Here is a 15,425-nt window from a genome sequence, read left to right as displayed (position 1 = left end):
GGGGCCCAGGAGCCTCTGCAGGGGGGGTTGCAGTTTGTCCTGTCTTTGGTAGGATGTTGTAACCCGTAGGTTAGGCGCGGTCTTGTAGTTTGGGTTATTTGAACTCTTAAAATGACATTTGCTGTTTCTCTGATGCTTTTCCCCTGCCCCAAACACCTTCCAGCCTTGGCTGGACCATTACAAACAAGGAAAGCACGAGGACTTCTGCTGCAGCTCCCGACAGTGCCTTTAGGGAGGTGGTTTGGGGGGCTGTGACCTTCTGGACGGGCCCTTCCTGCACCCCGCTTGCAAGGCGGCAAACAGGAAACGTGTGAGCACCGGCAGTTGAGTGTAACCCAAAAACGGAAAGCTGCCTTGAGTAAGTGAGAGAATGAGAGCTCGGGCTCGGGGCAGGTCAGTGGGCAGCAGCACCGCCCACGGCACAGGACCAGCATCCTTCCTGGCCTGGGGAGCACCCCGAAACTGAGGGGCCCTCTTGGGATGTGGGAAAGGTAAGCTTTGCTGCTCTGGGGGTAGCTCATGCATCACCTTAAAAACTAGAAAAGCAAGGAAAATAAGGGGGGGGTCTTGCTGTTGGTGAGCTGGGGGGAGGGGGAGACTGCGGCTGGGAGCAGCGTGGGGTGTTTCAGAGAGGAGGTGGGTCTCTGGGAGTCAGTGATGCTGGGGGGGGTGTGTGGTTCCCATCCCAGCCCCCCTCCTTCTCCTGTGCCTCCGTCGTGCGGTGGACTCAGCTCACCCCCTGGGGCTGGGGGAGGTAACTGGGGGCTTCTCAATGCCTTAAGCAACTGCAGCTGCCCCCCCCCCCCCCCCCCCCAGCTCCTGCTTCTGCTCTCAGAGGCTGGGACCACTGTAAAGGCACTCGGCTTCTGTCCCTGGCTTGCTGGGTGTCCCGGGGGGCTCTGGTGACTCCTCAAGACCCTGCACGTGTTGCTACCGGATAGTGCCTGCAGGTTGTGCGCTTTAAGGGGAAGGGGATGTTTCTGAGGCTTATTCCCACGTTTCTGGTGCACCCCAAGATTTAGCAGAAACACCGTTTCACATTGCAAAAGGAAAGGGGAGGAGGGCTGGAGCAGCCAGGGGGGGGCTCCCCGGGCCAGGAGCAGAAAGCCGGGTTGCAGTTGGCTCTGCCTCAGCCGCTCTCCATGGCCGTGGTTTCCTTCACTCGTTTTTTTTGGGTTGCCATGCAGAGAATAAACCTCCACAGAGACAGCGCAGTGGCCGTCGGTGACGCTGTCACCCACCCAGCATAGGGAGAGGGGAGTGGGGGGGTGTCCCAAGCTCAGACCTCACAAGCTGGGGCGAGCGCGCAGGCGTGATGAAATCCTCCCCGAGGTCTTGTGCCTCTTCCCGGAGGTGACTCATGGCTGTGAAAGCTGGGGGAGGAATTTTAAAGGCTGATGATGAGCTCTGAGAAAGCAGGTGGAACCACCACGTTTTGCCCAGACCTCCAGCATCGCCTCGGCTGGTCCTTTCCTGGTGTCACTTCCCAGCTGTGCCACTTCCCAGGTGGCCCTCGAGCTCCAGCAGTGCCGGTGCCCTGCGCATCCCCCCTAGCCAGGGCAGAGCACGGGGACATTTGGGATGGGCGCTTGGCCGGTGGCAGGAGAAGCCGCTTGGCCGGTGGGTGCTGGGCTCACAGCCGGTGGGGACGGCTGTTGCTCGCTGCGGGTTGAGGCTCTGTTTGCACTGTGCAATCGGAGATAAGCACTTCTCTTCCTATTGCCAAACCCGCTGGCCTTTTACACCAGCCAAAATGAATTTCCAGCTCGGTCCTGCTCCACCGTCTCTCCCACCGCCCCAGATCAAAGGTCTCTGGCAAGCAGAGACCCAGCTGAGGCTCAGCACCCGCTGGTTTCCCCCTCGACAGGACCGAGCCAGGAGCCATGGCCGAGCGCCGGGCGGCCACCAAGGGCCGGCGCATGGGCTCCAGCCGGCGCAAGCAGCTGCGTGAGGGCTCTGGCAAGGCACCGGCTGCAGCCCCCAGCTCCGGCGAGGAGCCGCTGTGGGCATCTGAAATAATGGAGAGGGTGCAGGACTTCCTCAGGGAGCGGGGCAAGGACCAGGCGGGTTTTATCACCCACTCGGACATGCAGGTAAGGGATGGGGATGTCTTCTCGGGTCAAATGCCACCAGGGTGGCTGGAGACTGGATGACGGGTAGGTTTTTCCCCTCATTTGCTTTGTTCTTAGAGATTGCAGGAGGAGAATTTCCCGTGCAGCATGGAGGAGCTGGAGCTCGTCTTTGATGGGCTGGATGCCGCTGGCACTGGGCGGTTAAGCACCAAGGAATTCACTGCTGGGCTCTGTAAGTGCCGGCACGCTGCCTCTGAGCAGCCCAGGGTGGTCCTTGATGCAGCCCCCGTGCTATCCCTGGGGACCTGAAATGTTCCCTTTGCTGGGTGGCACATGATGGCCCAGAAACTGTCCCCATGCCTGGCTCTCACCATGCCTCGCCTGGTGAAGGGTCCAATTGTGCCAAAGTGACTCGTCGAAGCCATGGGGTGGGAAGTGTTAGGGTTTGGGCTTTGCCGTTGCCCTGGCCAGGCACTGAGGGTTTGGGGTGTCTGTCAGCAGGGCAGTTCCTGAGCTCCCAAAAAGCTGCCAGGGATCACCGCCAGTTGAAAACAACGTCCCGGAGAGTCCGCTTGGTCCTCCCCAGCCCAGTGTTGGAGGGGGTGGACAGCGAGGAGCAGAGACACTTTGCTGCCTTTATGGACCAGCTGGGCATGGACAACGTCTATGAAGAGTAAGCCACCCTGTTTAGCACCCATGGGTGTCCTGCAGGATGGGGTACAGGGGAAAAGGCATGGGGCAGGAGATCCCCATGCACACAGCGAGTCCAGAAATGGCTTGGAGGTGCCTTTGGCCCAAGCACAGGGGCAGGGGACAGGATCGTGGTCACCCCAGTGCTAATCTGTCCCTCAGGACAACACGTACCAAATGGTATGAGCTAAATGACCCAGGACCCCATAGCCAGCCTGTCTTTGGGGGGTTTTGGGGGGATGCTCACCATAAAAAAACCTCTCCCTGCAGACAGGAGATCTGGCAGCTCTGGGTGAAGCTCCGGCAGGACGAACCTCAGCTCCTGGGCAACCTGGAGGACTTTCTGGCCAAGATGAGGCACCGCATCCACGAGGCCAAGAGCAAGAAGGAGGCTTTGGAGGTGACCCTGAACAAGTGAGTCACCCCAGAGTGGTGGAGAGGGACGGGACAGGAAGGATGGGGACAGGGATGGGGCCCCCTACTCACCCCAGTTGTGGAAAGACACCCAAGGAGGGAGAAACCATGGTGTTTTCAGCATCTCCATCAGTGGCTGGAGCAGAGGTTTCACTCAGAGCTGACATTTGGGGTCGGGCTCCCTCTACAGTCATGCTCGGAATGACAAAAGTGACGGCAAAAGTGCTGGACTCAGACAATTGGACACATCCTCACCGGGTGAACCTCTCCAGGCAGACCTGGCTGCAGCCTGCAGATCCTCTGGGCAATGTGGGGGTCCCAAGGAGCTGCATACACAGCAGCAGGGTCTGACCACACCCCCCCTGGCCTTGCTATCCCTGGCAGGCGTGTGGCTGAGCATGACAAGGAGGTGCAGCAGCTCTGCGAGGCCCTGGAGCAGCAGATTCAGCAGGAGCAGCAGCGGCTGCAGCAGGAGGTGGGTCACCAGCTGCTCCTCTCCCCTTGCAACCCATCCTGGGAGGGAACCCAGGACCCCCAAACCCCTGCGGCAGCTCCCAGATGCGTGAGTGGGTGCTAACATCCTGGTTGTCATCCCAGAGCATGGCCCGGACCCACCAGCACGACGTGGAGCTGCAGCGAGCACTGGATGCCAGCGAAAGGGAGGTGCAGCGCTTAGTCATGGCACAGATGGAGGTGAGCTGGCCCCAGCCCCCCATCGCGTGTACAGGTCTCTGGGCTGTGCCCATGGCAGCAACACAGTGTTGTACAGCTGTTCCCAGTCTGTCCCCACCAGCCCTTGATGCAGGTTGTCGCATAGGACCTCCACCACCACCTTTCCCACCCCCATCCCAATGTTCCCCTCCATCCCCAGAGGATCCAAGCTGAGTTTCCCACCCACCACCCTCAGGGAGGGTGGGGGAGACACCATTCAGCCCCAGGTCTAGAGGAGATGATTATCCATCATTTTTTTTTTTTTTTTGCACGGGGGTCCTGGCGGGATGTGAGTGTCCTGGTTGCTGTCCCACAGCTGGAGGCACGGTGCCGCAGCCTGTGCAGCACACAGCAAGCCACCAGCGCTGAAAACCAGCAGCTGGAGGAGAGCAACCGGGTGTTGGAGGACCGCCTGCAGCATCTTCATCAGCAGCTCCAGCAGACCCACAGGCGCCTGCGGACAGCGAGGGCCATGGTGGCTTGGGAGCATGTGGAGGAGTCTGGGTGAGTAGCTGAGTGACCGTCAGATCCCTCTGCACGTACATGGCTTCCTCCTGGGGGCTGCAGTGGATGGGGAATGAGTTGGTGGGTCTCAGCCATTGTGATGCTTCAGTGGTCTCCACAGTGCAGATTAATCATGGTTTGGTGTGAAAAGCACCAGAAAAAAAGCCAGAACTATCAGCATCATGCACTGAATGTGTCCCTCAAGGGTGGTGCTGGCAGAGATAGGGATGTCCTTCACCCAGAAGGACCCAATGAGGACTGATGCAAGGGTTGTGGGTTTTGCCCACCACCGCCTGTGCGACTGGCGGCAACCCTGGGCTAGGGATGGTGAAGAGGGTGCAATTGCCATCTTGACCTCTGTGTTTGCAGGTACGGAGTGGTGGCAGAGCTGCCCAGCAAGACGCCAATGTCCCCACAGGTACTTCAGCTGGGTGCATGGGGATGGGACGGGGTGTCCGTGCTCCAGGGCCTTGGGCTGTTTGGTTTGGGACTGCTGGGGAGCCCAAGAGCACAGGGCACTTCTGCAACGGAGGCAGTGCCTCCCCTAAAAGCTTTCTCAAACTGGGTTGGCATGGTGCCCTACAGATGCTTGGGAAGGGCAAGGGTAGCAGTATGTTAGTTCTGATACCCCCAAGATTTCGAGTCGGTACATCTGGATACCTGCCGGAAAGGTCAGCACCATTTCATGTAGATACGCTCCCTTACCAAGTGCTTTTCTCTCTCCTCTTCTCACCCTGTTTGCTGCAGACAAGTCCAGAGAAGAGCGAGAAGTACCGGTCCGAGATGCGGATCAGGCTGGGGTCCCAGAGCACCGAGCCCAAAGCCAAGAGCATCCACCAAGTGTAAGGGGTCCTGGGCAACAGCTGCTGCTTCAGCTTGTGCCCTTGACATCTGCCAGCTGGTACCGAGCACCCAAGTCCTCCACCCTCCCCAGGCAAAACACGATTATTTATTCCTTTTAATGCTCCTTCCCACCCACCCACCTCTCATCCTGGAGATCAGATCTCTTACCCCAGCTTGCCCCCCCCGCATCGCTCCCTTGGCTCAGACACTCGCTGTACTTGGCCGAGTTGTCTTTTCATCTCCAGTCATGTAAATACGGAGCCTGGGAAGAGGCATGCTTGCTTATGGGCAGGATACGGCCCCAGGTCTGTCTCTCTGGGTGTGCATCCCCTTCTCCTCTGTCCCCAGCTGCTGCCTGTGTGAGCTTCCACTACACCCAGAGGGTAAATACAGTCGGGCTTGGAGAAGGATGGGGTGAGGTAGTGGAGGAGAGACCCTCCTGGTACCAGCCTAGATGGATGGGAGGGAGCTGGAGCCTGAAATGGGGATGGGACTGGGCTCATCCCCCCACTTCTCTGCCCTTTCCAGGGTTTGGGAAATGCCACCACCAGAAATAAGCCTTTTGGGACCCCAGCCAGGACTGAGCTCCACGGAAGAGGACCCCTTCCCAGAATTTCTGAAAGAGGAACGCTTTTCTGACCAAAGCTCTTTGCTAAGAGAGATGAATGATGCAATAGCAGCTCTGAGCAAACAGCTGAAGCCACAGGCACTGGGTGCACCTCCCATGCTGGCAGAAACTGCCCATCACCCCCGGGATGATGCTGAGCCCCAAATGGGGCCAGAAGCAGCTGCAGCCCATGGCACAACCCCTGGGGTCATGCAAGAGACCCTGTCCAGCCATGTCGGTCGTGAGCTGTTCGAAGGAGACCTGAAAGAGGGACCAGCCACAGCTGAACTTCACGCTCCAGACATGACACAGGCTGGTGCGTCCGTGGGAGCCAGGCACCGCAGGGCTCGGGAGCCGGGGGCAGAGCAGGGAGAGAGTCTGGAGGAGGCACGGAGGATGTTATTCCTGCAAGGAAAGGGCACTGGTGTGAAGGAACTGATGCTAAAGGCAGCTGAGCATTCGGAAGGAGCACTAGGAGAGAGCATGGAGGCAGGAGAGCAGGCTCTCGTGAAGGTGGAGGGAGAAGGATGGATGCAGGAAAAAATAGGTTGGGAAAAGGCACAGCTCCTGGTAGAAGCTAAGGAAGTAGCATTAATCCAGGGAGAAAATCCGGAGGCAGGCTTTGAGCCACCCGAGGCTGGGGAAGCAGGTCTAGCAGCAGGATGGCAGCTTGCCACAGATGAGCTTGGTCTGGCTGTGGCTCCGGAGGAGTGTGCACAGCGCCCGGGCGCAGGGCTGGGGGAAGAGGCTGACCTGCCATTGAGGCTCTCCAAGAAACTTGAAATAAAGCCCGGAGAGCGCCTGGAGCCAGAGCTGCCATCCTGGGGTGAGGTGAGACTGGGAGCAGCCCAGGGGGACGGTGTCCTCCCCAAGGTGACAGTGGCTTCTGACCCGGCGATGCTGGAGGAAGAGCACGTCAGTGCGGAGGTGCAGCCCTGGGGAGAGACCTTGGATGCCAACGTGCTGCCAGCCCCAGCCCAGCATGGAGGCAGCAGAGGAGCTGGGGCCAAGGAAGGGGAGGTGGAGGTAATGCAGCCCAGGGAAGCAGAGCTGCAGCTGAGGGGTGAGTCTCTGAGGGGAGACACAGCGTGGGGAGGGAGCACGGCTGGAGAGGTGCCACTGCCGCTGGCTATGCCGCCCGCCGACGTGCAGGAAGGCAGAGTGGGACCAGATGTGCAACCGCTGGAGGCCCAGAGCAGTGATGCCAATGTGCAGCTGCTTGCAGAGGTGGAGACAGCTCTGCAGCCCCCGAGCGAGGCCGGCTCCCCAGGGACAGAGCAGGGAGGGAGCATGGCTCCAGGTGTGCAACCACTGGAGGAGGATGATAAACCAGAGTTGGGGCTGGGGGAGGAGACGGGTGCTGCTCCGGTGCATGGGGAGGGTACTTCCCCAGCAGAAACACCTGTGTGGAGCCCAGACCTGGGTGGGCTGTTCCCACTTAAGGCTCAGGCACTGCAACTGGTGGAGGCAGAGGACCTTCAGGCAGACACACTGTTGCGTGGGGGTGCCAGCCCAGAAACCCCCCAGGGAGGAGGGGACCGTGCAGCTGTATGTCTTGGGGAAGAGGCTGAGGATGGGGCACAAGGGCTGGGTGAGCGTGAGCTGCCCCACGACCCTGTGCTTCACCCCCACAGAGTGATCATCAGGCAGGGAGAGGGGGCTCCTGAAGGGGTGCAGCCCCATGAGAAGGCTGAAAGCCTGGGCACGCTGGAGGACCAGAGCACTGATGCGAGTATGCAATTGCTTGTAGAGCTGGAGAAGCTCAAATTGACCCCAGGAGGGAGCACAGAGGCAGCTCTGCAGCCCCCGAGTGAGGCCGGCTCCCTGGACACAGAGCAGGGAGGGAATGTGGCTCCAGATGTGCAACCCCTGGATCAGGCTGATAAACCAGAGTTAGTGGAACTGGTGGAGGCAGAGGACTCCTGGGCAGACACACTGCTGCGTGGGGGTGCCAGCCCAGACACCCTCCAGGGAGGAGGGGACCATGCAGCCGTACGTCTTGGGGAAGAGGCTGAGGATGGGGCACAAGGGCTGGGTGAGCATGAGCTGCCCCACAAGCCTGTGACGGCTCTGCATGGGGCAGGAGTTGGGCAGGGAGAGGGGGCTGGTGCAGGCGTGCAACTATGGGAGGAGGCTGTGACCCTGGGCACGCTGGAGGACCGGAGCACTGATGCCAACGTGCAGCTGCTTGCAGAGGCAGAGGAGCTCAAATCAACCTCGGGAGGGAGCACAGAGGCAGAGTTGGCACCCCTGGGTGCAGCTGGGATGCAGGAAGGGGAGCAGAGCCAGACTCCTGGTTTGGAGGGTCACACCACAGACATGTGGGAGGGGGCTGCTGGTGCACACGTGTCCCCTCTGCCTGAGGCTGCTTTACATCCTCAGCGTGCCGCTGAGGGTCCCAGTCTGGAAGTGATGCTGGGAGCATTCGCTGGTCAGATCCTGGAGGATACCCAGACACTGGCAATACTGCAGGGAGAGAGGGCTGATGCAGAAGATGGATCTTTGGATGGAGCTCAAGGTCTGGAAGGGGTGCAGGGATTGAAGCTGGAGGCAGGGGTGAAGATTTTAGGTGACATTCGGAGTCTAGGGATAAAGCAGGGCCATGATGATGGTGTGTCTGAGCTGGCCCCCCTGGTCTCCAAGGTGACATTACAAATCAACACGCTAAAGCTGGAAACGATGATGCAGGAGGATGTTCTCATTCCAGATGTGCGGCGGCTAGGCGATTCGGGACAGGCAGCCCAAAATGAGCTTCAGGAGCAGGTCTCAGCACAGGCAGTTAAGGTGAGGCTTCACACTGCTTCCCAGCAGCTAGAGGAGAAGCCACCGCATGTTATGGAAACGGAGTGTGTAGCTGCTGGACCTGCTGAGCCTCCAAAGCAAGAGGTGCCGCCAGCATCAACCCTTCACACAAGGGTCCAACCGGATGAAGATGCTGGCAACGATCAGTCGGGGATGGTCCTCAGAGACAGCTCACTGGGGGATGCAGCCATCAGCAACATGCAGCCTCAAAGGCAGATCTTGGGAGAACAGAGCAAAGACCTCAATGTTGGTCAACAGGAGAAGAAGCAAGAGGTTGGGCGTAAAACAAGCCAGGAAGGCAAGCCCAGCTCAGGACAGCCAGGGGCCGTGACTGCAGATGGGGCAGGAGCTGCCCCAAGGGGTTCTCCTGAAGCCTTCCTGGACCCAGACCACCTCTACAACGTGCTGTTTGTTGGGGACTCGCACGTGGGCAAAACATCATTCCTGTACCGGCTGCATGCCGACACCTTCAACCCACACCTCAACGCCACAGTAGGTAGGTCTCCCCCAGCTCCTCTCCCGCACAGTTCCGCACTTGCTTGGGTGACTTTCACAATTCCCTTTCCTCCACCCCACGAGCTGCTGGTGGCCATTACATACATGTCACAGCTCACGCCACGCGTGCTATATGACCTGTCCCCAAGGACCTAATAGTACCACCAACTTCACATGCCTGAATGCTCCTGAACAGGTAACACTGGTCCTCTTTGCCCTCTCTAGGGCACCAATACTAATGGCCCTAATGCTTTTCTCTGCTTTGCCTTTCAACTATATTCTCCTCTCTTAACCAGCCTGGTTTTACTCATCATGAGATTGGAGACCTTCCCAAAATCCAGCCATCAAAGGTCTAAAAGCTGGAGGTTCACTTAGGACCAGCCCGCTTGACCTGCAGCCTCAGACCACACCTGCACCATGTGCCTTCTCCATCCATCCTCTGTCACAGAGATGAACTCTACAGCATCAAAATATCCCTTTTTGTGTCTCCTAGGACTGGATTATCAGGTCAAAAACATCGTCGTGGACAACAAGCACTTTGCTCTCCGCCTGTGGGACTCAGCTGGTCAAGAAAGGTAAGGTGCTGCGCTGTTTGCTGAAGGGGAGCAACCTGTGGTTTGTTGGGGTTTTTTCTGGTAGTTCAGAGGAAATGAATGTTCTTGGCTTTGCTAAGCGAAGGAGGGATTGTTTAAGAAGGGACTGTACAATGTGTGATCTGATAAAGAATAATAAAGGAAGTAATTAAGATAAAAATAAGCACTCAGGATGTTTGTATGGCCTCTGTGATCAGGATAGGAGCAAAATCTGGGGGTTTTTGTAGACATACCTTTCCAGCTTTCCCACTGGGATTTCAGATCACTCCTAGGTGAAACCTCCTTAGACCTCATCAAGAACCATTTAAAACGTACGCAGGTACCACAGCATCACCAAGCAGTTCTTCCGGAAGGCAGACGGGGTCGTGCTGATGTACGATATCACGTCGGAGTACTCCTTCTCAGATGTGCAGTACTGGCTGAGCTGCATCCAGGTGGGTGAAGCAGGAAAACCTTGTTCTGTCCCCAAGGTCTTGGAACTGGTGGTGACTCCGAGATTGGCATTTCCCACCTGACCTCTGCCACCGGTTAGGGATGGACATCTGGGTGTGACCAAGGCCTTTGGCTTGGCATTTACTTTGCTTTGGTTAGAAAATAATTTTTCTTGGAGGATTTAAATTCAGATATCGACAATTTTCACATTTTTACAGTGTTTCCTGGGGTAGTTTGTTGACAGCATTGTTATGATAATTATCAACTTTTTTTTAAAATTAAAAAACAGTGCAGAGGAATGGAAAATGTTGAAAGTGATTTTGATAACACTTTTAACTCAAGAATAGCCCACATTGAGTCCTGGGAAACAAGAGGTAACTCGTGTCTTATTAAAAACTTCTTGTCAGAGGTTTCCAGTACAAAGTCAGTGTTTAAAAACACTGGAACAAAACAGGATGTGCCTTGCTCAGTGCCTGTAAATCTCAGCCAGAGCATCTTCTGGAGGGTTTGTGAAGTCAAACACAAAGTGAATTCACTACAAGGGTAACTTGTCCTGTGCTCTGCCCTGTTAACAGACCAGGACAGATGATTTAAGGGGGAAAAAAATCCCTTTCTTAAATGCTGTTAAAATCGGTTAAGAATTTCAGGTTTTTGTTATCAGCCCAAATCCGCGGGCATGCTTCACAGTGCTCCACGTGTCTAGACAGTACGGCCAGCTGCGACTCAGGGGAGATTCAGATGCTCTCCTGACCCTCCCCTCTTTCATTGCAGGAAGGAGCAGAAGATGGAGTCGCTATTCTGCTTCTCGGGAACAAAACCGACTGCGCTGCAGAGAGACGAGTCCCTACGGAGGAGGGGGAACGCTTGGCCAAGGTAGGTGCGTGGCCCCGCTAAAGCCTGCTGTCCACCCAAGTTAGGCAGGGACAGCAAAGGATGAATGCCACCAGGCTGAGGACCTGGGGAATGGTGAAAGGCTTTAATTTACCTTTTGTGCATCGGTGGTCGGCAAAGTGATCTCTGAACCCATCTTTCACCCCTCCCTGCCTTGCTTTCCCCTTGCTGTTTTAGTTTTGACTCGGCCTCACCCCAGTAAAACAGTTTCTAGAACTGGGTCTACGAATTAAAACGTTTTCAGCTCTGCTTATCTCTGCTGTGAAGTGTCATGTATCTCCCCAGCATCACAGAAATAATAAAACCACCAAGCCGTATCCTGTTTTAAAGATACTGAAATGCTTAAAGTATGATTAATTTCTTCAAATGTAGATGGCTAATAAAAATTACGTGAGAAGAATCTCACCTTTACCAAATCAATTTTAAAGTTTATGGGATTTGGGCCAGTATCCATTGACCAGTTTTAAAAATGGAGGCAGCAGGACAAGGGGTTAGATGCTTTTTTTTCCCCAAACCAGACACTGGCAGGCATGAAAGACCTGGGAACATCCTGTTACATCTCTGGTTTTGCTCCACTGACCAGAAGGCATCACATCTCATTCTGTCTGCAGTGTCAGCCTTTTCCTCAGTATTAAAAGTTGGTGTCATAGCTACAAGCAAAGCTGGATTTCACCCTCATATTCCAGTAAATAAGTTACTGAGTTATTTGTTTCCTTGAGTCCCTCCTGTTTCTCCTTGACCATGACTCTCCCAGGGCTATTTACTCCTATATTAAGCTATTCCAATGCAAGAATATTACATTTCTATTTGGGCTCTGTGTCTTCCAGGCGCATCAGCTCATGTTTTACGAATGTAGCGCTGCCTCGGGCCACAACGTCTCTGAGGCCATGGTCAGCTTAATCAGGTGAGGCTCCCTTCTGCTTTTTTAACTCCAGACGCTGGTGTGCGACTGGCACGTGGGACTTCATGTGCCCAAACATCAGGGAAAACTCAGAGCAGCGCGTGCACGGCTGGGATGAGCGGGAGAGAAGTGCTGTAAATGTCTCCTGAGTGGTCAGCATTGCAAGGAGATGAATAAAACCCTTCTCAGGATGCTGCTGATTTCTCCCTGGGTTGACTGAAATAAATTCTGTCTGGGATTTGATTAAGGTTGGGTTTTTTTAGTAGACCCCGCAGTTCTCAGATCGCCCAGAGCTGGAAGGTTCCTAACTCCTTTCGGCCGTGCTGAGTCTCCTTTACTGATGCTTGTCAGGACAAATAGCACAGCAATGCAAAGTACAGGGGAAATACCTGGCTTATCTGCTTCCTTTTCTCCCAGGTTGCTCAAAGTTCATGAAGATGAATTAAAAAATAAGGCGGCAGAGGTACCAAAGCCACTCCAGAAGAAAAAGGGCTGCTGCTGGTGATGGATAGATACACACATACACCCCCCACCCCACCCACCCCCGCCCCGGGATTTTAAACTGCAGCAACAGCCAGAAGAGGATTAAAATAGCCCTCAGCCACCACCTCCGCTCCCCGGGTGCCTGTCTTGCCCAATCTCCCTCGGACGTCGAGAGCAAAAGCCGCTGCGGAGGAGCCGGCTGTCGCCTGGCCCCTTCCCCGCTTATCTCCTGCGATTATCCCGGCGCACATGAACCCTCCAAAATACTTGTCGGGAAACTTTACCACTTTCTTTTAGAAACAAAAAACAGGCTAAGGAAAGAGGCAGAAAAGGAACCCAGCTGGATCTGAGATGCTGGAATGATACTGGAAGCAGCAGGGAGCAAAATCCAGTCTCGGGATAAAAGAAAGGAATACCAGGAGTCACCCAAAGGCCGGCGGATAAAATGAGGGGGTTTAGGGCCGTCAGTGCTGCTGTGCGGCAGTGACTTTTGCTTCGGCTTTACAGTCTGATCAGATTCGATCTTGAACAATGAAACACACAGTATATCCTAAGTGTACTTTTTAAGTCTCTTCAGTTAGGCAAGCTAAAGCTAGTTTTTCTCTTTCCCGGTTTATCGTGCCAGTGAGCAGTAACAGGTCTCAACAGAAAACCACTAAAAACTGCTCAAAATAAATTCAAAAGCCCCAAGTGCACATCCAGGAGAACAGAAAGAGCACTGGGGTGGTGGGATATACGATCAGATAAATGCTTGCAAGAGCTCTTTTCATTGCGTTGCTCCCAGAGCAGATTTTTGCACTATTGAAGCAGATCTCGGGACGGGCAGGGAAAAGCAAACTGCTGCACCCTGTCCTCCTGCAGCTGAGATGGCTTCTGTGCAAAGTACCAAATCAGTTTTAAAATTCAGCATGAAAAATCTAAACAAGCACATGTCACAATTTCAAGAGGGTTTTGTTGGTTTTTTTTTTCTTTTTACAGCTTGATGCAGGGAACTATATTTTTGCAGACAAAGACATATAGACTAAATTAAAAAAAATACAAGTGTTATATTTTAGTATTTTTATGTATTACATGTGTTGCCTCACCCTCAGCAGTTCAACAGCTGTAATTAAAGACTGTGCTTACATGCAGATTTGGGGGAAATAATTCTGCTCAGATGGGTTTGCTTTTTGTTGCCATTATTATTTATATGTATATTATGGCAAAGCATACATACTAGTAGCCAGTTTCTGCTTTACAAAAATACAGTGACAAAAAGAGTTTGTTTTCTAATAACACTATATATTAAAAAAAAAAAGTATATCAGTCTGTGTGTTTCTGTTATAGCTCAGCTTTCTGTTTTTAGCAGTCCCTGATGGGTAGCAATTGCAAAGCTATGAGACATTGCGACTTCTACATGAATAAAGGGCTGAGTAACTGAGACTAACATCCCCACTGATGGAAAAATTGCAGTTTAAGTTTAGTCTTTATCAGACAATGACAAATCTCCATGGGAGACACCTGCAACGCGCAGAGCCAGGTGAAAGCAGACTTTCTTGGTGCTGCTGCTCACAGAACTACCCCTTTAAATGGGGTCAGCTCTGTCTGATACCCAAAAGCACTCGGTGGAAATGATGTTGATTTGCAGATCGAGATGCACAGAGACTGCCGATGGGCCAAGCTCGTGCTCAGAAAAATCAGCATTGTGAGCTGCACCAGGTAGGGCACAAGTTTGCAGCGATGCAGGAATTTCTGAGTCTTTTAGAGCTCTCTCCTCTGCACACCCCATCTCCGTGCTCCAACCCCTCTGTACCACTAAAGCTCCCATCCCCTAAGTGTCTGCCCCCTGCCCCAAGCCATCTGCCCTTGGGTCTATCATTAAAAGACTGACTTTTCTTAATGCAATATATTTATACTCCCATGCCATGTCGATTCCCTCTTTCCTGCATTTCATTATAAAATATTTTTACTGATGGAGCAGTGGGAGCAGCCTGAGGACCAGAGCTCCTCAGGAAGAGTTTATGCGGCTCAGTTCAGAGCTGCACCTGGATTTGGTATTCAGGGTGGAACAATGAATTTGTATTTGTATTGAATTTGTATTTGTATTGAATTTAGTATTCAGGTGGGAACAATGGCTGTTTTGTTTTGTTTTGTTTGGGCCCATCTTCACTATTTCTGCTTTGCTGTTTCATCTTAAAATAATATCAACTCAAGCACATTTTTCAAGTCCGGTCTGTGATTAGAGAAGCGCCATTTCAGCCTGATCAACCCAAAAAGGTTCTTTTTTACTGGGTCTGCGATAGTTCCCAGCTGCATGTATGCCAAAGCCATCCATCAGATCAGCTTTTTTCTTTGCCTAAATTTGCTAGGATTACGTGCGGAAGATGCTGCTTTGCCAAGTGGCAGCAAGATTGTGCAGGAAAATGTTTTTGATTTGCTTGCAAAATAAAGAGTTGAGGTCGCTGAGGCTAAATTCTCCCATTAGATGGCAGCAAATGCAGCAATACCTTCAAACCGCACTATTGCTGCTGCTGCAAAGACCAGGGAGCTTGAACAGGGTCCAGAAGAGAGATCTGCAAAAGAAAAGGCTTCCCAGAAGAGCAGACAGAAAGAAATATCTGTCTTATTCCACTCGAAATCACGCCTAGGAAAAAAAGGATTGAGTTTGTGCCCAAAGGTGTTGATAAAACAAGTGTTACTCCATTCCACACCTCCCCTCCAAACTTGGAAATGAATTTTTCATTGTCAGGTTGAGAGAAACGCCAGGAAGGCAAAAAAACATGTTGGAAATGAGCATGTTGCATTTGAAACCTTCAATAATTCATGATTCCAGCAAACGTTCCCACTCCAGAATCAAAGGGATGGCTCATTTGCAAGCTGTTAAACGCATGCAGGAGTATTTGGAGGAGGATCAAGGTCTGAGATATTAATAGCAACAGGGAAATGCGTATTTGTTTGGACCACAGGAATTTTTTTTTTTTAATCAAGTTGTTTCCCTTTGACCTGTT

The 15,425-nt window shown here is 53.5% G+C and overlaps 1 protein-coding gene across 5 annotated transcripts; it reads left to right on the top strand.

Moving 5' to 3' along the window:
• The first annotated feature begins 355 nt into the window (after positions 1-355).
• RAB44 (RAB44, member RAS oncogene family) lies at positions 356-14,567 on the top strand. Of its 5 annotated transcripts, none has more exons than XM_075775930.1 (17): positions 356-491; positions 1,766-2,093; positions 2,190-2,304; positions 2,574-2,745; positions 3,033-3,176; positions 3,561-3,651; positions 3,774-3,869; positions 4,204-4,391; positions 4,761-4,809; positions 5,139-5,233; positions 5,763-6,157; positions 8,549-9,139; positions 9,632-9,713; positions 10,051-10,165; positions 10,935-11,036; positions 11,882-11,958; positions 12,373-14,567. In XM_075775930.1, exons 2-17 carry the CDS (start codon positions 1,884-1,886, stop codon positions 12,458-12,460), a joined length of 2,610 nt encoding a protein of 869 aa, XP_075632045.1. In that variant the 5' UTR covers positions 356-491; positions 1,766-1,883; the 3' UTR covers positions 12,461-14,567. The 5 variants fall into 5 exon arrangements, with proteins under 5 accessions (XP_075632045.1, XP_075632044.1, XP_075632041.1 ...); XM_075775929.1 differs by having other exon boundaries at positions 2,571-2,745; XM_075775926.1 differs by having other exon boundaries at positions 2,571-2,745; positions 5,763-9,139; positions 12,373-14,566.
• Positions 14,568-15,425: the final 858 nt, after the last annotated feature.

Source organism: Balearica regulorum, chromosome 25 (genome assembly GCF_011004875.1).
Source record: "Balearica regulorum gibbericeps isolate bBalReg1 chromosome 25, bBalReg1.pri, whole genome shotgun sequence".
Lineage (NCBI taxonomy): Eukaryota > Metazoa > Chordata > Aves > Gruiformes > Gruidae > Balearica > Balearica regulorum.
Note: the sequence above shows the minus strand (reverse complement) of the source record. Positions and strands in the feature narration are given on the sequence as shown.